Source organism: Pleurodeles waltl, chromosome 3_1 (genome assembly GCF_031143425.1).
Source record: "Pleurodeles waltl isolate 20211129_DDA chromosome 3_1, aPleWal1.hap1.20221129, whole genome shotgun sequence".
NCBI classification, from domain to species: domain Eukaryota; kingdom Metazoa; phylum Chordata; class Amphibia; order Caudata; family Salamandridae; genus Pleurodeles; species Pleurodeles waltl.
In genome coordinates, this window is record NC_090440.1 from 605542664 (window position 1) to 605564131 (window position 21468).

The following is a 21468-nucleotide window of genomic DNA, read 5'->3' on the forward strand; positions in this document are numbered from 1 at the left end:
ATGCATTCTTGCGCACCTCAGTTTCTCTCATAGAAAGTTGCTTTCCTAGTAACAATTACTTACTCCAAATTCACAAACACAAAATAGTACTTGGGACAAATCCAAAATTCCTACCCGTAGTGGTTTCACCATTTATCAATCAGTCCGTGGAATTACCAGTCTTCTTTCCACAGACAGATTCAGTTGCTGAAAGAGCTCTCCACATTCTTGATCTCAAAGGAGCGCTTATGTATTATTTAGATACAACCAAAGATTTAGAAAATCTAAACTTGTGGCTTTTCAACAGCCTCCTAAAGGTAATCCCATTTCCAAACAAGGATTAGCCAGATGGATAGTAAAGTGTATCCAAACTTTGTATCTTAAAGCTAAAAGACAACTATTAGTAACTCCTAAAGCACATTCTACTAGGAGGAAAGAAGCTTCTATGGCATTCTTTGGCAATATACCAATGGCAGACATATGCAAAGCAGCCACATGGTGTACACCACACACTTACAAAACACTATTGTGTGGACGTGTTCTCGCCAACAAGCAAATGTTGGTCAAGCAGTGCTTAAAACACTATTTCACACTACAACTCCTACAGGCTAGCCACCCATTATTTTAGGAGGGGACTGCTTTTCTGTCTATGCACAGCATCTATATCTGCAGCTACACATGCCATAGAATGGAAAATATCACTTACCTAGTGTACATCTGTTTGCAGCATGGAGTGCTGCAGATTCACATGTGCCCTCCCCATAAGCCTGTATCCATTGTGGTACTCTATTATGTAAATATGTATATACATTGCATGGACATCTTCTTTGCTTACTATATATATATAGATAGATAGATACTCCTTACTTCACCTTCCTGCGGGAAAACACTCACTTCCACCCTTTCCTCTTATTCAGCAAGTGATTCTCAAGCTGTATCGATCTGACACCAGAATGATACTCATAGCCCAAGAGTGGCCTCACCAGTCATGGTTCAGACTTTCTACATCTTTCAGAAACCCCACAAGAGGCTAACCTGCAGACAGGATCTCTTGTTCAAGTTAGGAGGACAGAAACTGCATCACATTCCTGAACTTGATAGCATGGCTCCTGAATTCCTCCAGTATGGGCATTTAGGGCTTTCTACAAAATGCATGGACATTCTCTAGAAAATAGTACACATTCAAATGGAAGAGATTCTACTTATGAAATCAGATTGTAGCCATTCTGTGCACACCATCTCAGGAATATGTAAGTATTCTGACTCCACTACATTTAGACATGTCTGGGTTACAATTCTCTTCAATCAGGGTACACCTTACACCCTACTGGAAATTTCCATCGCAAACATATTTTTTCCAAATCCCAGTGGTAAAGGATGTCCTGACAACCTCAAAAAGGTGTTTTCCCCAAGTCAGGAATCCCTCTCCTCCATGGGAACTTAACATTGTCATTTCCAAATTGATGGAACGTCCATTTGAGCCAATCCACAAAGCCTCTTTGCAACATCTTACTTGGAAAGCACCATTTTTGTTGGCTAGCACTTGCACTAATAGGTTGAATGAAATTCAAGCGTTGAGTTACCTTACACAGTTTTTCATTCCAATAGAGTTTTAATGAGGACTCATCCTAGTTTCCTGTCAAAAGTGGTGTTGGAAATGGCCCTTTTTGCAGGGCTATTCCCAAACTTTTTGCCGCCTTCCTCCTATTTTTTTAGGTCTGTTTTTGCTGGTTTATTGTCTCTGCTCACTTTATCAGTGCTAAAGTGCAAGCTCTCCCCATATAAATTGTACTGTGGATTGGTTTATCCATAATTGGAATATTTGATTTACTAATAAGTCCCTAGTAACATGCCCTAGAGGTGCCCAGGGCATGTGAGTCAAATGCTACTAGTGGGCCTGCAGCACTGGTTGTGCCACCCACATTAGTAGCCCTGTAAACATGACTCAGACCTGCTAATGCAGTGTCTGTGTGTGCAGTTTTAAACTGTCAATTCGACTTGGCAAGTGTACCCACTTGCCAGGCCTCAACCTTCCCTTTTACTACATGTAAGGCACCCCTAAGTTAGGCCCTAGGTAGCCCAAGGAGCAGGGTGCTAAGGTAGGACATATACTAGTGTGTTTTATATGTCCTAACAGTGAAATACTGCCAAATTCGGTTTTCACTGTGCAAGGCCTATCTCTCTCATAGGTTAACATGGGGACTGCCTTTAAATATCCTTAAAGCGCAGATTCTCTTTGAGAGCAGATAAAAATGTGGAGTTTAGGGCCTCTGAGCTCACAATTTAAAAATACATCTTTTAGTGAAGTTGGTTTTTAGATTGTTAGTTTGAAAATGCCACTTAGAAAGTATGCATTTTCTTGCTTAATCCATTCTGTGACTCTACCTGTTTGTGGGTTCCCTGTCTGGGTCAGTTTGACAGTTGGGCTGTTCACACCTGTCCTCTAGGATGTGACACAAAGGGGGCTGGGGTGTAGCCTGCATATCTTGATTAGCCATCTGTACTGGAGGGGAGGAGTGGTCACTCACACCTGAAAGGACTGTGCCTGCCCTCACACAATGCTGTCTCCGACCCCCTGGTGAGTGTCTGAGGCCTGGCCTGGACAATGACAGATCTTGCAAACACTTGAGACTTTGCTTTGAAGTTTGCCAACTTCAAAGGCAGAACTGGGTATAAGAATACCCAAAACCCCAGACTGGTAGAATCTTTCTGGAATCAAGAGGAACCTCTCCCCATGAAGAAGAGCTGAGGAGCTGAAGGAGGAGTACTGTCCCTTTGCTGTGTTGCTTTGTTGGACTGGCCTGCAGTTGCTGCTTCTGCCTGAAGAGTGCAAAGGGTGAACTTTGCTGTGTGTCCTGCTTGAGAAAATTCTCCAAGGGCTTGGAGTAGAGCTTGCCTCCTGCTGGAAGTCTCAGGGACACCAAAGACTTCAGTTTCCTCGACCTGCAGCACTGGGAACTGTGTGTTTTGTGCTGTTCAAGAGGAGAAACCACTGCGACGCGCCAACGACACCGCTGGCCTGCACCGTGACCTGCCGGCGCCACACGGAGTCGCATTGCTCCGCTTCGCACCGCAACCTGGTCTTCCCGACACAGTCATCAGACAACTTCACTGAGCCGCTGCTCGCACCACGACCTGTGGGCCCGCACTCTGGTATCGCCTGCTCACACCGCAGCGGAGGTATCCCCGATGACTACGCTCCTGCTGACACCGGCACCGTGGCCGGTGGACACCGCTCGTGAGGTACACGAAGCACCGTCCTGTGCCGCAGCCCCGGTCCCCCGACGCCAGCACCATCGACTTCTGTGTCGTCCCCAGGCATCCTGCCTGCACCGTGGTCTGTGGACACCGCTCGTAAGGGTCACGAAGCACCGTCCCGACCCACACCGCTGTCTTAGGTTTACCGACGACAGCGCTTCAGCAATGACGACGCCGCTGCCTGCACCGTGACCTGTGGACACCGCACGTCGCACCGCCCCGCTTCACGCCGCAGCCCTGGTTTCACCGACTCCGCTGGACGCCATCACCGAGCCGCTGCCTGCACGTGACCTGTGGGCACCGCACGTCACTTCGTCCCACTTCGCACCGCAGCCCCGACGAAATCCACGCCGGCCCACCTGACTTCATCAGCCTGGAGTTCAATCTGCAACGCATGTGACCTCAGGGGCCCGACACCGCAACGTCAGTGACACCACCCTCTGGAGCTCACCACGAGGATCACAACGCCATGCAAATCCAAGGTACTGTTTGCGGGCCTTCCCGACACAGTAGCTGGCCCACAACGCTGCGGCCGGCCTGAACTGTTGGTTTTGTTGATCACGACGCCGTCATAGCCCCAGGTGGAGCTATCGACTTCAAGGAACTGTACTTTTGAGTAAATCTCACAAAATTCATATTTTTCTCGTATTTGGTCTTATTTCATATAGATAACTATTGGCTATTTTTCTAAAACTGGTGTGGTGTCCTTTGGTAGTGTTTTCACTTACTACTGTGTGTTATGTGCAAATGCTTTACACGTTGCTTCTGAGATGAACCTGACTGCTCGTGCCAAGCTACCAAGGTGGTGAGCAGGGGTTATCTGAGCAGGTATCTCCCTTATCCTGACTAGAGTGAGGGTCCCTACTTGGACAGGGTGCAAACCGACTGCCAACTAGAGACCCCATTTCTAACAGGTGGTATCAGATTTTCACATAAATTAGAACATATCTCTACTTACTTTACAAATCCATCCAATCCAGCTGAGTGATCACTACATTCACTAGATGCTAAGAGTATTCAAGTTTTATTTAGATAAGACCAAGCGTATTAGAAAATTAACTCACCTTTTTGTAAACTATGATCCGGTTAGAACAGGTTTAGCCTCATTTAAGCAATCTATTTCAGGATGGATTGTTTCTTGCTTTATATTGTCTTATCAGCTAGCTAACAAATCATTGCTTCATAGACCCAGAGCACACTCTACCAGGGGTCGAACTGCTACTGCAGCTCTGTTGAGAAATGTTCCAGTTGCTGAAATTGTAAACACACTACCTGAAAATGTGTAGGAAAGTACCATCTTGCCTGGCATGTTACCCCCATTTTTACTGTGGTCTTTGCAGACCCTCCTATCACGTGTGTTTCTGGGGAAGTAGGGTAACTTTACTCCTATTTTTCAGGGTCTTGGGGTGGTGTGTCTTGGACACCCTTAGTGTTTTCTTACACTCCCAGCGACCCTCTACACACTACACTAGGCCTGAGGTCCCTAAGTGGTTCGCATTCTACTTTCTTAGTATATGGTTTGTGTTGCCCCTAGGCCTATTGCATCCTATTGTATTCCACAGTGTTTGCAGTACTTTTCTAACTGTTTACTTACCTGATTTTGGTTTGTGTGTATTTTTTGTGTATTTTACTTACCTCCTAAGGGAGTAGATCCTCAGATATTTTTGGCACATTGTCACTAAAATAAAGTACCTTTATTTTTAGTAACTCGAGTATTGTGATCCTTATGATATAGTGCTATATGATATAAGTGGTATAGTAGGAGCTTTGCATGTCTCCTAGTTCAGCCTAAGCTGCTCTGGTATAGCTACCTCGGTCAGCCTAAGCTGCTAGAACACTACTAATCTAATCCGGGATAACTGGACCTGGCACAAGGTGTAAGTACCATCAGGTACCCACTATAAGCCAGGCCAGCCTCCTAAAATATGCTCATACATTTACTAGGCATTGTTTAGATTCTGATGCAAAAGCAGATACTCAAATAGGACAGGCTTCATTGAGAAATCTGGTTAAAGGTTGGAACTGTTTTAGGTTTCTGAAGTACGCACATTATGGGGTGGGCTTGCCACTCTTTTCAGTGCTTATGACTATTGATGAGGATCCCCTGGAAGAGAAGGATAAATTGCTTACCTGTAATCCTAGTTCTCTTCCAGGGGAATCCTCTTCAAAGACATAAGCAACCAACCCATCTCCCCAGATGGAAGCTATTACAGTTCTCAATAACTTTTGTATCCAGGATTGTTTTGTTGTGTATCTGTAAAATGGACCTGACTTATCACCTGTGGGACATGATGGGATAGATGCAGGGGGTGCTGTGATTCTTAAAGGCACAGTGCCAGTTTTTATGCTCTATTTGACCAGCAGCCTATTGGGTATCAATACCACATATTCACTTTCCTTTTTCCTTTACAATAAAACACTTTCTGGAGGGCTTTCTATGGTCCGCTTTTCATTAACATGCATGGTTTTGAGTCATTGCTTTATAGGAAAAGTTAAATATAATCTGGCCATTTTCTACCTTTTCTATAGGGTGCAGAAAAGTGTATGTGAAAATATGTATGGGTAGGTAAAGTACCTGGTATACATTTTAAAGAGCTCTGGGGTCCCCGTGAGTGGGAGGGGACTGTTCATTGCTTATGACTTTGAGGATTCCCCTGGAAGAGAACTAGGATTACAGGTAAGCAATTTCTCCTTTTTGTCCATGATTCAGAATGAGGCTTCAACATTCTTTTTCACCCAGTGGATCTTCATCCAGGTGGTATATTCACTAGAATACATTGTAGCTAACCCAGTTTGGGCTGTGAGGAAAGATCCATTTGGGAGGTAACCCTACTTAAGTCACATTTTTAGCTGGGTCTGGTTATTTTTTGTAAGCTGTTTGCACCGGTCCCACAAATCGGCAAAGTTCTAGCAGCTGCACATTAGAGATTGGTGAGAGTTTGCTGCCCTGTGTCACGTTGTTGGGAATACTGAAATCTATTTACTTTTCTTCAAATTTTTTACTTGAATATTTTAGGTTTTTTTTCAAATGGAGGACTTCATATATTTTCCTCTCCTTTAGCTTGTTATTGGCTAACTAAGCCATTCTGTTCAAGCTTTTCATTACAAATCACCTGGTATAGTCTGATGTGCCTGTTTTCAAGTAGATAGCAAACTTTTACAACTACTTCACTTAACCATTTTTACCTGTGAAATATTGGGCTCTTTTTACCAGTCTTAAAGAAGCATTGATTGTTTCTCTTAATGGCCGCTCCTTTTGAAATTTGAAACCTTTCTTTGAATACCTTCAAACAGTATGTTTTTTTCCAAATGTAAGTTTAAACAAAGATTCTTCTAAAATAGAATTCCAACATGCAGACATTTTGTACCTCACCCCTTTCCTTCCAAAAAATAGGTTCTGCTTTGGCATGAGTTAATTGGCAGTGGGTGGACCTGGAAAAGTTATAACCAGAAATGACCCGTATTCAGCTGTAGCTTTGCAGAATGTTTTCCTATCCAGGTTACCACAAGACCTTGACGGCCACATCCTTCTGTTTGTTTCGTAGGACTAATTTAAGAGGCAGTTAACAGTAGGCCACAGGTCTTATTCAGAGGGCTACAGTGTGGTTATGCATAGTTTAACGTAGTGCTTAAAGATAATTCAAATTGCTTGTCCTCTGCACTGGGCCTTTATTTCCAGTGGAAAATTGCAGTTAAATATTGTCTTCTTGAACATGTCTAAGGACACTATTGTTCTAACTGCATATTCGTTTTCTGTGTCCCACTAAAACATATTAATAGTTTTCTATTTATTTCGTATACACTACTACATTTCCAAGTGTTATGGAATCTGCCTTGGGGCCTTATTTAGGTTTTGGCAGACTGGTTACTCCATCACAGCGGTAAGGGAAATTCCATCCACTGAAACATAAATCCAATTGGAAATAATGGGGTTTATATTTTGGCAGACGGGATATCCGTGACCGTTGACTGAGTAACCCGCCTGCCGAAATCTATATCGGACCCTTAGTTATCAGCCAGTTCTGCTGTGTGAATTTGAACTAACTATTTCAATTACTTGTTTTTCTCTGTCAGACCCATTTCATCTCTAGTTACCTGGCAGAGTTCCAACATGGATATGAGAATATAAGCAATGAAGAGAAGTACAAAATAGAGAGTGAAATGTTGACTGAAATAAACAGGTAATGTGATCCTTTTAACCAACTATTGATGTTTACTTTTAATTTACATGTGATTGTGTTCTAGGTTAAGTGTTTCACAAGGTCTGGTGTTAAATTTAACTAAACTGTGTCTAATATACTTGCATGTAGCGGCTTTCGGCCAACCCGTTCATCCACTGGTCTGTTATTGTGTCATGAACATTTTGTTTCCACCTACTGCAGCATTTAACATGGGGCAATGGGCCAGCCTGCTTAATCTGGTTAGTTTGACTCTGAGTAACTACATTTTGCTCTTTCACAAGGAACACATCTGCACACAAGCTAGTTACCTTCAGTGCCAGTGCTTTTGTTTTTACTTTATTACTTTACTGTTGCCTTTCTGTTTACTGCCTGGTGTGATGGCAGGCCCCTTCTGATGTGAACACAGGGCACTTTATCAGATCCCATTTCCTGCAAATTGCTGTTGTAAATTCATTTTGGACTGGTTTGCTTTTCTGACTGCTGCTATTTCACATCATACTAGTTTGTGTCCATTTGAAACTGTTATGTATTATGTTATCCCTTTTTTACTATTTTTGTCTTTCCTACTTTCTCGTCTTGCCTTTCTTTCTGTCCTTTTCTTTCTTTCTTTCTGTCCTTTTCTTTCTTTCTGTCCTTTTCTTTCTTTCTTTCTGTCCTTTTCTTTCTTTCTGTCCTTTTCTTTCTTTCTTTCTGTCCTTTTCTTTCTTTCTGTCCTCTTCTTTCTTTCTGTCCTTCTGGCCTTTTCTTCTTTCTTTTTCTCTGGCCTGCCTTTTCTTTGTCTTTCTGGCCTTTTCTGCCTTTTCTTTCTGGCCTGCCTTTTCTGGCCTTTCTGGCCTTTCTGTCTTTATTTATGGAGTTTTTTCTCTGGCCTTCCTCTTGCTTTCATGTTATGGTCTGTTACAAATATTTTTAAAACACGCGTACACCAATAGTTTTCTTGGCCCTGGATAACTAAAATGTAACGTACAGCAGATCTTTACTCATATGCAAGCCGGAAAAGCCACATCTTTAACAGCTTTCTGAATATTGTATAGCAAGGAGAGTAATTTTTAAAGGAAGAGCATTACATAGGCGAGGCAACAAAATGGCAAACCTAGCACCGTCCCATGCCTTATTTTTTGTATTTTTTTTTTTTTTTTAATGGGAGTGGGAAGGTGGTTAGCGAAGGAAGATCTCAGGTTGCTGCTGTGTTTTGCTATACTTCAGACAGAGAGAAGACAAAATGAAAGGAATGCCAACAACGCAGCACTCTTAGTCTGAGTAATTATTTTATTAAGGCACTTCTCAAGGTTCGTACAGGGAAAGCGTTTAGGTCAAATGCAGCAACAAAAGTACACTTCTGAAAATAATCACAGCAGTAGAATAATAATGATCATAGAAAAGAAAATACACTACTTCAACCATGGATAATATATCTATATAATATATATCTATATACAGTGATTATATATTCATGCACAGCTCAAAGGTAAAAATAAGAATTGAAAATGCATCACCCTCCCTCTCCCCTCAAAGAAACAGTTCTCCCTAACCCCTGTCGTTAAGCTTCCCTCTTAAATACTTTAAACAAGCTGGAAAGGAGAGTTCTAGAAACTCCCCCCTCCCATACAGTAAGTTGTTGAAACGCTGGCTCTACCAGGTCTGTGTTGAAAGAGCATGTTTAGAGATTGGCCACAACCCAAGGTACGATCCCAAGACCAAACTGTTCCCTGCTGTACCATAAACATTCTCTGGTACATCCTGATCGCTCCCTCACTTCGCCATGTTATGTCCTTGCCTTGGTGAGAAAGAGAGCGAGAGGAGCAAAAGACATGTTGCATAGGTTGTTCCCAGAAAAATACATGCACCACCAATATGGCGGCGTTTGAAGCTAAGCACAAAATGGAGTCAGTGGTCAAGATGGAGTTGGGGTAAAATATAGATAGAATTACAGGCTGGGAATATGTTTTTGTATTCAGTCAGAGACAAAGGTGGAGCAACGTGGTGAAATGTATTTTAAAAAAATAAAAAAACAGCTTGCCTTGAAAATGGAGTGCTGTTCTACAGGCAGCCAATGCAAATTTTTCAATTAAAGGGGTAATCTGACACTTGCGCAGCTGCTAAAGCAGCAGCCTGGCTGCCTGGCTTTGAACTAGTAGGTGATTGTGATTCAGACATTTGGGAAGACCCAAGTACGGAGAATTAGACATAATCTGATCTCGAGAGGACCAAAGCAATAACAACCTGTTTGGAGGCTTCGAAAGACAAAGGTTGCAGGTCTTCATGAGTTGAAAGAAACATGAGAATCTCAGTTTTTTAAAGTCAAATTGGCGTTAGTCAAGGCAGCAAGGCTCTTAACTGAATTGTTAGGCAGATGGGGGGGAACCCTTAGATACAGGCCAGAATGAAGGGCTCCAAACGTTGAGCTTGTTTTTAATGACAGTCTGTCTTATTGGAGTTGTTTTGATTGTCATTCATCAAGTTGCATATAAATAGCATAATGTTTTGTAAAGAAGTTACACATTAAGGGGAGCGGTTGATGGTAAATATCAATTTCAAGTCGTCATCGTAGTTGTATACCTTGACCATCACTTGATTCACTGAATGCACCAGAGGGCGAATGTATGGATTAAACAGGTGGGGGACAGAGAGGAGCCCTAAGGGACACCGCTAGACAAACTAATCTTAGATGAATAAAAAGAGCGTGACCACCTGCGAACGGTCCCCCAAAATGGGCTTAACCCAACTTTGTGCAGTGCCATGAAGGCCCGTGGCCTTGACCAGAATATCAAGGTCAACCGTTTCGAAAGCTGCAGAGATCCAGCAGCACCAATGCCTGGGAAATATCCCTGTCAGCCACCTCACGGAGGTCGTCCACTACTGCGTGGATTGTCTTGGTGGAATGGGTGGGTTGAAATCCCACCTGATGGGGGTGGTCAAGAAAGTGATTCCACAAAAGAGCAGATGCATTTGGAAACATGGGCCTCAAGAACTTTAGCTGGATAAGGGAGCAAAGATATTGGCAGATAACTTTTGATAATATAGAGGTCATCACCAGCTTTCTTTAGTAAAGGGATCCCGATCACTTCCTTGAATGAACTGGGGAGCAGACCACAATTTAAAGAGCTGTTAAGGAGGGCAAGGTCAGGGAAGCGTGAACAGAACATTTTTAGGAGCTCAGGGGCACAGGGATAATTTGGGGAGCCTAATTTTACTTCAGTCAGAAGGTCTAAGACTCTTGTTGGTAATAGAAAGCAAAGCAGTCCTTGTAGCACAATTATGTGGCATAGGGAGAGCCATGACCGGAGACCACAAAGGGTTACTAGATTTAGCCCCTCATTATGACATTGGCAGTCTTTAGAAGACCACTGTGCTGGCAGCTGCCAAAAGACCGCCAGTGTTTGCAATCTTGTCAGACGGAAGACTGCCAGATCACAGCCACAAACCAGACACCAAGGGTGGGTGAGAGGCGTTTTCACCACCATACCAAAAGGACTCTGCCGTTTTTCAAGATGTAATACAGCAATGCGGCGCTGGCGGTGGAAACGCCGACACCCATCCCCTCATGGACGGCCACTTTGCCTAGACAGGTAGGTGGACTGTCCAAAGGGGAAGGGAGGCTGTGTTGTGTATGTATAGCGGTATGAGTGTGCATGTCCGTATGTGTGTGGAGGGTATGTCTGAATGGAAGCGGAGGGGAGAGGGCTGTGTTGGGGTGCAGGGAATAGGTGTGTATTGGGATGTATGCGAGTGGGGGTATTTGTATGTGTGCGGTCGGGTGGGGGTGTTTGTATGTATGCGTGCTGTTGAGTGGAGGGGTGTTTGCAAGTGTGTGGACGGGTGGTGGTGTGTGTGTGTGCCAGTGACAGGAAAGGGGAATCCTGTCGCCGGGTACGTAACTGCCAGGGTGTTTGTGACAGGGCGACCGCCACGAAAAGCCGGGTCGTTTGCTGCCTTCTAATACAGCTGCCAGCCCGGAGGAGCTCACTGCTGGCTGCGGCCCTCCACCTGGACCAGCGGACTGGCGGCATTGTAATGCGACAGTCTTTACCACTGGGACCACGGCGGTAAGACCGCCACCGTGAGTGTGGCGGTCTTAAGACCGCCACACTCCTAATGAGGGCCCTAATGTTAGTAATCTTGTCAATAAAGAAAGATTTCAAAGCCTTGCATAAATTCTGCATGGGAGTGATTGTAAAAGTCACTCTATCAGGATTGGACAATTAATCCACAATCTTAAAAATGTCCTTTGAATTATTGACTGAATTGGTGATTGTTTGACAAATATGTGAATTTAGCCAGTGTAAAAAAACATTTTGAGGAGTCCTGATGGTCTAATGCTTCCAGGCGGGGCATGAAAGTCACACGAATAGTCAACCAATTCATCAGGCCCTCCTCCATATTGTCAAGATCTGCGTTAGTATCATGCAGGGAATTAGCCAAGGAGCTGCAGAAAGAGCCGATGTTGACACAAGCCCAGTTTCTAGAGCATTTAGCTGCTATAGGTTGAGGCTTGGGCCAGGCTACATCCAAGAGAATAAGTTTGAATAAATACAAAAAAAGTCTCACCAAATGCAGGGCAAAACATCTTTGGAGGAGACTGAAAGGACAGTTGTCCAAACTTGGTCAAGAATGTGGCCCATGTTGTGAGTAGGTGAGAGAACCTGTTAGGTCAGATTTAGACTGCAGAGCGCATCTGTAAAATCAGGAGACATTGAGCCTTCAGTGACTTCATTTGCCCAATAATTAAAATCTCCTAAAATTAAGATCCTTGCAAACACCATTACAAATGTAGAGATCTGTTCCGTAAAGGCCTGGGGAAAATGCGGCATTTGACCAGGAGGACTATAGACTAGGATGCAAATGAGGGAAAGAGGGCGAGTCAGATTTAATTATAAGACTATCAGTCATTGGAAGATCGAGAGAGGCTAGGCTAGAAAACTTTAAATGCAGGGCTCTTATGCCCCTGCCGGCTTTACCCGCAAACAATTCAAGAAAAGAATGTAGTAATTATCAGAGAGGGCTGTCCAAATGTCAGGAGATGATTTGGCTGCTAACCAGGTCTCCGTTAAAAATAAAACATCAGAGCTTTGAGTCCAGTAGATGAAAGATTTCAAGTTTGGCCATGGACCTAGTATTGAAGTAAAAGATTTGAAGCTGATTGAGGATGGGCAGATGACCTGCAAAGTTGCTCCGAGTGGAGGTAATTAAAAGCTCCTGTAGGCTAAGCATGCCGGATTTGTTAGCCGTAAATCAGATAGGAGTGAAATAGTGATGTGGTACAGCTGCCTAAGGTCATTAGCAATGTAAGTGCAATATTGGGCAGCATAACTAGTCCCTAGCTCCAGCCGGCCGCAGACTGTCGTTCTTTCTTGCCTTCCTCCTTTGTTGCCCTGCTTCTCTTCATGCTTTCCATCTTTTTTTACTTACTCAAGGGCAAGAAGCTTGCAGCCAATGCTCGACTGATAGCCTTTTTTAGCCAGGACGTTTTGAGTTTAGTAAAATTGTGTGTATAATATAGTTACCTATAGGTATTTTAGCCAGACATCGTCCATTATTCTGTGGTTGGTGTCATTCACAATTGTCCTCCACCCACTCATGCATTAGTGGGCAGTGCATCAGCCCACTTCAGCCATTGGCTGACTTCACTACGAGTTAAAACATGCAGCCCTTTCACAGGTAGCACACTCAATTTATTTATTTTTTAAGAGAAAAAATATTGAAGCAAATTTTTAGATTGGTGAAGTCCAGGTATATTCCCCAAAGAAAGTTTTGCAAAAACCATGACAACACGAACTGGCAGAAGGCTGGTTGCCAACGACAGACCTATTGGCTTTTGCAATGTTTGTTTTATTTTTTGGCAGGTGCAAATTCTGCCTCGGGTGTCCCTTAGTCTCTTTCCTTTGCCAGCATGATGCTCTGCAAAATAGATGTACGTTTAAAAAAAGACTTAAGGAAATTGTTTATGGAGTTCAGTTTGTATTTAAAAGATACCTATATATTGGTCACTAAAACATCTTTGATTTTCTATTTCCTTTTGTTTATTTTTTTCAGTAGGATAGGATGCCTTCTGATATTGTGGAAACTATCTTGTTTTATCAGAATAGGGTGCTGCATTTTCTTTCAGTCATTGTAAAAGTGAAAAACTGGCCATTGCACCGTGTGTATGTCTGTTAACACATAATGAAGCATGCAGAACAATCGAGCGAAGATCACTACAGGGTGGCAACTTTCATTGAAGCATGCTAACCCTTTTTCATCATTGTTTTTTACCTGGGAAGTTGAAGCATGCCAAGGTGTTCTATAAACACCCTCCCCCCAAGCAAACCAGGACGTTGCTTGCCTCGCACTTTATTTCTGTATTTCACAGGACTGCTTGGAGCTGCCCCAGTAGGGTATGGCTAGCCTAACCTTCTACAGGGAGGTTTGTCTGGCGGCCAAACTTCCACCTCCTGGATTTCTCGCAAAGTGCTTCTTACTATGTAGTGATAGGGGCAGTTGTTGTACTGCCTCTAGCATCATTTGTTCATTTTTGTTGTATCCTTCTGCGAGTGACGAGGGATGTCATGAATCCACAGTATAACCACATGCTGGTCTTGTTCAATATCTTTACCCCAGTCACTATCCCCTTATTCTGTCCAAGGGAAGTGTTATTTACATTTTTTTTTTTTTAGCTGTCTGACTTTCAGACAGCAAATATCTGCCTCTGTTTCTGTTCACAAAAGCCAAAAGGGCGGCTGAGTAGTTAGCTTTTAAGGGTCCTCTAACCTAACTATTAAGAGGGTTAAGTACTAAACAGATAACATCTGGCACAGTGCTCTGTTTGCAAATGGGAACACAATACTGGTACAGCTGTTATCTGCCCCGGTCATCTGTGACACACAAATAGTTGCAGGACAAGGATGACTATTGAACATGTGACCTCTCGCCAATTGCAATAAAAAATGAGTACCGAAATAAGTATATTAAAAAAACAAATCATACCACCCTTGGACATGGTGGGGAATGGGTTCAGTCTTCCTGACCTTTGCGGTGGCTGTGGGGCACAGGGGAGAAAGGGAAGATTTCTGATCCCCGATTGGGGAATTGTCAAGAGACAATAATCCTCATGTATACTTCTTTATAACTGGGACCTTACGTTGTGAATCTGCTTCACTGCTAGGGTCTGGTTTAGGGTCACTGGTAGTGATTTTATGCTGACCGTCAAACTGCTGAGTGATGGAGCCATCGATATTAATCATAGCATGGAGACATTGACTCTAATAATACCGCAGAATGTTGTCTCTTTATTGCGGAGTTCAGTATTGATACTCCTTACTACTACTTGCTGCATAGCTACATTTATAATTCTTATGGGTGTCACTGCTGCTTATTGCCCAAGAGTGTTGAACTTTGCTTTTTCGGGCTTCAGGTATTGCCTGAGACCATAGATAATTAGTTGGCATCACATGTAGCTGTAGATCGAAAGTAGCCTCTTTCTAGCTTGGTTACCCCCACTTTTTGCCTTTTTGTCAGTGTGTTTGACTGTGTTCCCTGGGATCCCGCTAACCAGGACCCCAGTGATTGTCTCCTTTTAAGCTTGGTTGCTGGAACCTTTTTCACCTCACCTTTGGCATACTGGTGCCCCCATGTAAGTCCTTAATATATGATACCCAGGGCATTGGAGTACCAGGGGATCCTTATGGGCAGCAGCATGTATTATACCACCCATAGGGAGCCCATGCAAAGTGTTCTGCAGGCCTGCCATTGCAGTCAGTGTGAAACTGGTTTCACTTCAGGTCACTGCACCAGGTCACTAAGTCACCCCAGTGGCAGGCCCTCTCAGCCCAAAGGGCAGTGTGCAGGTACATGTCTGTGAGGGCACCCCTGCACTAGCAGAGCCCCTCCCCCCCCCCCCAAAAAAAAAACCTCCAGGCCCATTTTCCTGGACTTTTTGGGTGCGGGGACGCCATTTTACGCGTGTACTGGGTATAGGTCACTACCTATGTCCAGCTACATAATGGTAATGTTTGGTCTCATACATGTCAGAGCCATACCCTAATACTGTTGCAAGTATTGGAAGTATAATTCCATGCAATCGGGCTCCATAGAGGACCCCCAGCATTGCTACCACCAGTCTTACAGGGTTGTCCGGGCTGCCCAAGCTGCTGCCACCCCTCAGACAGGTTTCTGCCCTCCTGCTGCTTGATCTGATCAAGCCCAGGAAGGCAGAACAAAGGATTTCCTTTGGGAGAGGAAGGTAACACCCTCTCCCTTTGGAAATAGGTGTGACTGGCTTGGGAGGGGTAGTTTTCCCAAACCACTGGTATACTTTGAAAGCACATTGGGTGCCCTCCGTACATAAACCAACCCACACTGGTTCAGGGACCCCCAGTCCCTGCTCTGGCGTGAAACTGGACAGTGGAAAGGGGAGTTACCACTCCCCTCACCAGTTCCTCCAGAGGGTCCCTGGGGTCTGCCATCTTGTTTCCAAGGTTGGCAGGGAACTCTGGGAGCATCTGAGTGGCCAAGCAGGTGACATCAGAGCCCCCTTCTGATAGGTGCTTACCTGGCTAGTTGACCATTCCCCCTTTCAGGGCTATTTAGGGTCTCTCTTGGGTGTGTCCTCTGATTCAGTGTGCAAGATTCCAGCAGGACTCATCTGCAACCTCCACTTCAACTTCTAACCACTGGAACTGCAACTGGACCCTCGAGGAACCAACAAAACTGCAATCCACAAAGCAGAGACTTCTGCAACTTTGTTTCCACGGCTCCTGCCAGATGTTTAGCATTTCCCTGGATGTGCATCTCCAGAAATCAGCAACTCTTCAGCCTGCACAAGAAGAAGGAATCTCCCTTGGAGTAAAGGAGTCACTTCCCTGCATCCGCAGGTACCTGCTACAACGACGACCGGCTGCATGGATCTCCTCTCATCCTGAGCTGTGTAGATCCTGCATCACGGGTGGTGGTCTGGAGTAGTCCTCTTGGTCTTCTCTGCCAGCTGTCCAACTTTGGTGGAGGTAAGCCCTTGCCTTCCCACGCAGGACAGTACTCGGTGCACTGCATCTCTTGCAGCTGCCAAGGCTTTTTTGCATCTCCCCCAAGGGATCTTCAGGCGACGTGTGGCTCCAGTCTCCAGCACTGCTTGTTGCGACGCACAGCCCTCTGCGTGGTTCCCCTGTGGTGTGGGCTCCTTCTGCAACTTGTCCCTGTCCTGTGGGACTCCTGTGGGTGCTGCCTCCATTCCTGTGGGTCCTCTGTGTCGCTGAGGGTCCACTGTAACTCCCCTTCCTGGGTTGAGTCCTCCTGGCCCTTGCTGGTCCCAGGTAGCACCATTTTTCCACTAACTGTGAACTCTCCTTTGCCAAGGCTTGTTGGTGGAATTCTTGCACCGACACATGTCTACAATCTTCACTCCACCGTGGGACATCTTCTGCATCCATCAGGAACTCTTCTCAGCTCCAGGGATGCAGTGGTGACCTGTTCTTCCTCACTGTCGACCATCTCCTGCAAGTACAGCTGGGTGGGTAGTAGCTTCTACTCCTCCTGGACTCCACTGTGACTTTTGGACTAGGTCCCCTCTCTCCACAGGTAGCCTTCTCCAGGAATCCACCGCTGGTTTCTTGCAGTCTTGTCCGGGTGTTTTTTTTTTTTTTCCTTCATTTGGGTGGTTTGGGAGAAATTCCAGTGATTTACTCCTTCATTCCTGTTTGCTGGGGGTACTGTTACTTACCTCTGGTTTTCTAGTACTCCGAGCTCCCCTTTACACATTCCACTTACCTAGGTAGGGGTCCTGTGTCCGCATTCCTTTTTTTCGGTATATGGTTTGGGCTCTCCCTAGGGTCACTATTGGTTATTGCTATTTGCACTGTTTTCTAACCTTTTCAATGACTATTACTGTTTACTAGTGTTTATATTTAGTTTATTACTTACCTCCTGTTGGAGGGTTGCCCTTATAGTACTTTGTGATTCTGTGTTCTCAAAATAAAGTACCTTTTATTTTTGTACAACTGAGTTTTCTTTCATGTGTGTACGTGTTCTGACAACAGTGGCTTTGCATGAGCTTTGCATGTCTCATAGCTAAACCTTGGCTGCTCATCCACAGCTGCCTTAGAGAGCCTGTCTTCTAGACACTGCCTACACTTCACTGAGAGGGGATACCTGAACCTGGTATAAGGTGTAAGTACCTTGACCACACACCAGGCCAGCTTCCACATATCATGCATACTTCTGCCCTCTGATGTTCGGCTCTGTATGTTACAAGTTGTTGTTCTTGAGAGGAGTTTCCTTGTTGATACGACCACTGGTGCCTTCGGGGAAATGTCACAATGCACCACCCCACAGACTCAGATGGGTTTAAACTTTCTTTAATGCTGCACATCATTCCAAATTGGGGCCAGAGAAATGGGGAAATATTTCAGCAAGATATTGAGAAGTACCAGTACAACTGTGACTGCCTCATAAGAGTGATCCAGAGAGCCAGTTGCCAGGTTGTATAAGAGTTGCTCTTGGTATGAAAATACGCCTTCCAACTTCTCCCAGTCTTGTATAAGCAAGGTTCTGTGGTTGGGCTAAAATCAGGTCTACAACCTACCCTCCCGGGGACCATGATGGATCTTCTCTGCTCACTGTGCAAAGCCTTCAGTTGCAAAAATATAATTTGGCTCCGCAGGGGCCAGAGGTTAGCGCATAATGACAGCACCAGGAATCCAGCCTGACTACTTCAAGGTTTTCGACTCCCTATGTTTTGGAGGGCCTTGCTGTACTAAAAAAGCCCATGAGGTGCATAGTGCAATTTCTATGACCATAAGATACATAAAGCATGTGTGGTTTTACATCACTTTGTATCCTCACTCAGAGCATCAAATGGACCTGGAAGCTTATGATCATAATGCATTATCTGTTTTTTTTCAATGTTTTGGTCCTGTTAGTTTCACGGTGTTCATTACTGTACCACTACTGTTTTCTTTAACCATTCCAGTCTTGAGAAAGCCTCAGGCTCTCTGCTGTTACGGGGCAAAACGGGTTTTGGCTGAAAGTTTGATGTTTACTAGAAACAGTTCTACTTACTAGCATGTATTTGACATTTTTGTGTGTTTTTAGTAGAAGGATTGGTTGTATATGATTTAATTTTCATCAGCCTTGCCTGCGTGTATTCACTTGGATACTGTTGCACAAATAAAACTATTAAACTGGTTCTTTTAGGTGTAATAAAAGGCATGAAACCAGTGAACCCGAGTATCTAAGCATTCACAATTTAGAACTGTCTGCTATACTTTGTGTAGCTAAAGCATCCTCCCATTATTTCTTAGTGTGTATTGTGTTAAGGTTTAGCCTTTCATTATATAGTACGGTATGCCCTGCCATTGTATAATATATAGTATGGTCTTTCATATAGTATAGCATGGTATGGTCTGTCATAGAGTATGGTTTGAAGTGGCCTGTCAGTATATTGTATAGTATATCTTGCCATTGTTATAGTATGGTTTGCCGTGATTTGGCCTTTCGTTGGGCAGTATGGTACAGAGTTGTTATATGGTATGGGTTTGCATGGTATGGCCTGTCATTGTATAAAATGATATACTCAGTTATTTTATAATATGGTTTGCTGTTTAGTATGGCATGGCATATTGTTGTAAGGTATGGTAACAGATGCCGTTCAAAAGCCACAGGGATGAATGGTGGATGCAAAAACATTTAGACTGAGGTTGAGAGAGGGATTTTAAGTTAACACTGATGGAGAGAGAGGGAAACACAAAGGAATATTTCCTGCAATACAACTAAAACAACAAAAGTCAGAAAAATGTAAGACATGCATGCTCTGAATATCAACTACCACAAACTATGGTGGAACATGTTTGAAGCATTAACAAGTACAGAGCTATGGAGAAAGGTATCAAAATCCACACAGACAGGTGGTGCGAGAGCGGGGTCAAAAGCAACACGAACGGATGGAAGGAGAGGGGTAAAAACACATGGACCGGGGGTAGGAGGAAGGGAGCAGGTAACAGAGAAACAGAGGGAGAGAAGGCAATACGAAAGGAATATTGTTTTTGTAATAAAACTAAAACAGCAAAATTCAGAAAAATGTAAGTGGTGTGTGCACACCAAAAAACATTTCTCATCTCTGGTGCGGTGTCTTTGAAGCAGTAACAGGCAGAGGTACTATGGAAGAGGTCATAAGCCACATGGATGGAAGGTTATAGGCAGGGGGAAAGCAGCCTGATAGGAGGGTGGGGAGGTTACAAAGGCAAAACGGCGAGGCACGTCTAACAAAATTAAGAAAAATATAGTGAGCTTGTGCAGTCTGAAAATAAACTGTTTGGTGGCATGTGTAGCTGCAGATTCACATGCTGTGCGTAGTCCGCCGTCTGGTGTTGGGTCGGAGTGTTACAAGTTGTTTTTCTTCGAAGAAGTCTTTTCGAGACCGAGGGACTCCTCCTCCTTTGTTTCCATTGCGCATGGGCGTCGACTCCATCTTAGATTGTTTTTTTTCCGCCATCGGGTTCGGACGTGTTCCTTTTCGCTCCGGGTTTCGGGACGGAAAGATAGTCAGAACTTCGGAAAACTACGTCGGTATTGTTTCGTTCGGTATCGGGTTAGATAGAATCGACACCAAATCGTGAAGAGCTCCGGTAGCCCTTCGGGGTAACTTCGACCCCCGTCGGGGCCTGGTCGGCCCGACCGCGTGTAACATCGACACCGATGGAACGGACCCCGTTCCGATTCTGTCCTAAATGCCATAGTAAATATCCATATACAGACCAACATTTGGTCTGTAACTTGTGCCTGTCGCCCGAGCACAAGGAAGAAACGTGTGAGGCCTGTCGTGCGTTTCGGTCCCGAAAGACGCTCCGTGACCGAAGAGCCAGAAGGTTGCAAATGGCGTCCACGCCGACAGGACAACGAGGGTTCAAGGAACAAGGAGAAGAAGAGGAAGCCTTCTCCATCCATGAATCGGACTCGGAGGAGTTCGACGTCGAAGAAACCGTGAGTAAGATGTTGAAACAAGCACCACACGGGAAAACAGACAAGGCCCAGGGGACGCCACTGCCAACAGGCCATGGCTCAACCCATAAAATAGGTGACCGTCCATCGGCACCGAAAAAGGGCGAACCGGTGCCGAGATCGTCCGACTCGGGTCGAGACACAGGCACGCAGCAATCTCTGGACCGAGAAAGTGCTGCCGAAAAGGGTTGACGCCGAGACAGCGGAACCGAAGCTGCTCGACGCAGAGACAGCGGCACCGAGGATGATCGACGCCGAGAAGGCTCGACTACAAAAAAGAGAAAATTCTCCTCGGAGCCGAAAACAAGCAAAGACACAGTTTCGGTGCCAAAACGCCCAGCAACCGAACCGACTGCCAGCTCGTATTCAGAGGAACAATCACTGTCCTCTCAAATGCGCAAACACAGATTTGAAGAAGAGTTGCAAACCACTGACGTAGACCACACCCAGAAGCGGATCTTCATACAGAGTGGGACAGGGAAGATCAGCACTCTTCCCCCAATCAGGAGGAAAAGGAGACTCGAGTTCCAAACACAAGAACAAACACCACAAGCAAAAGTGGTGAAGAAAGTAACTTCACCACCCGCTCCTCCACCTGTAACTCATACATCACCGGCACAAACTCCGTCACATTCACCAGCTCATACCACCATGAGCCAAGATGACCAGGACGCTTGGGACCTATACGACGCCCCAGTATCAGACAATAGTCCTGAGTCATACCCTACCAAGCCCTCACCACCTGAGGACAGCACAGCATATGCACAGGTGGTAGCTAGGGCAGCAGAGTTCCATAACGTGTCGTTACACTCAGAACCTGTCTAGGATGACTTCCTTTTCAACACCCTCTCCTCCACCCATAGCACCTATCAAAGCCTGCCTATGCTCCCGGGAATGCTAAGGCACGCAAAACAGATCTTTAAAGAACCTGTCAAAAGCAGATCGATAACTCCACGGGTGGAGAAAAAATATAAAGCATCGCCCACGGACCCTGCTTTTATCACATCACAACTGCCACCAGATTCAGTTGTAGTAGGAGCTGCTCGTAAAAGGGCCAACTCGCACACATCAGGCGACGCACCAC

The 21468-nt window shown here is 44.8% G+C and overlaps 1 protein-coding gene across 1 annotated transcript in view; it reads left to right on the top strand.

Moving 5' to 3' along the window:
* Positions 1-21468, top strand: part of CHKA (choline kinase alpha) — a 288141-nt gene that overhangs the window by 173966 nt on the left and 92707 nt on the right. The window contains exon 10 of the mRNA XM_069223051.1: positions 7312-7418. Within this exon, the coding sequence (XP_069079152.1) occupies positions 7312-7418 (107 nt within the window). The remainder of the gene's footprint in view (positions 1-7311; positions 7419-21468) is intronic.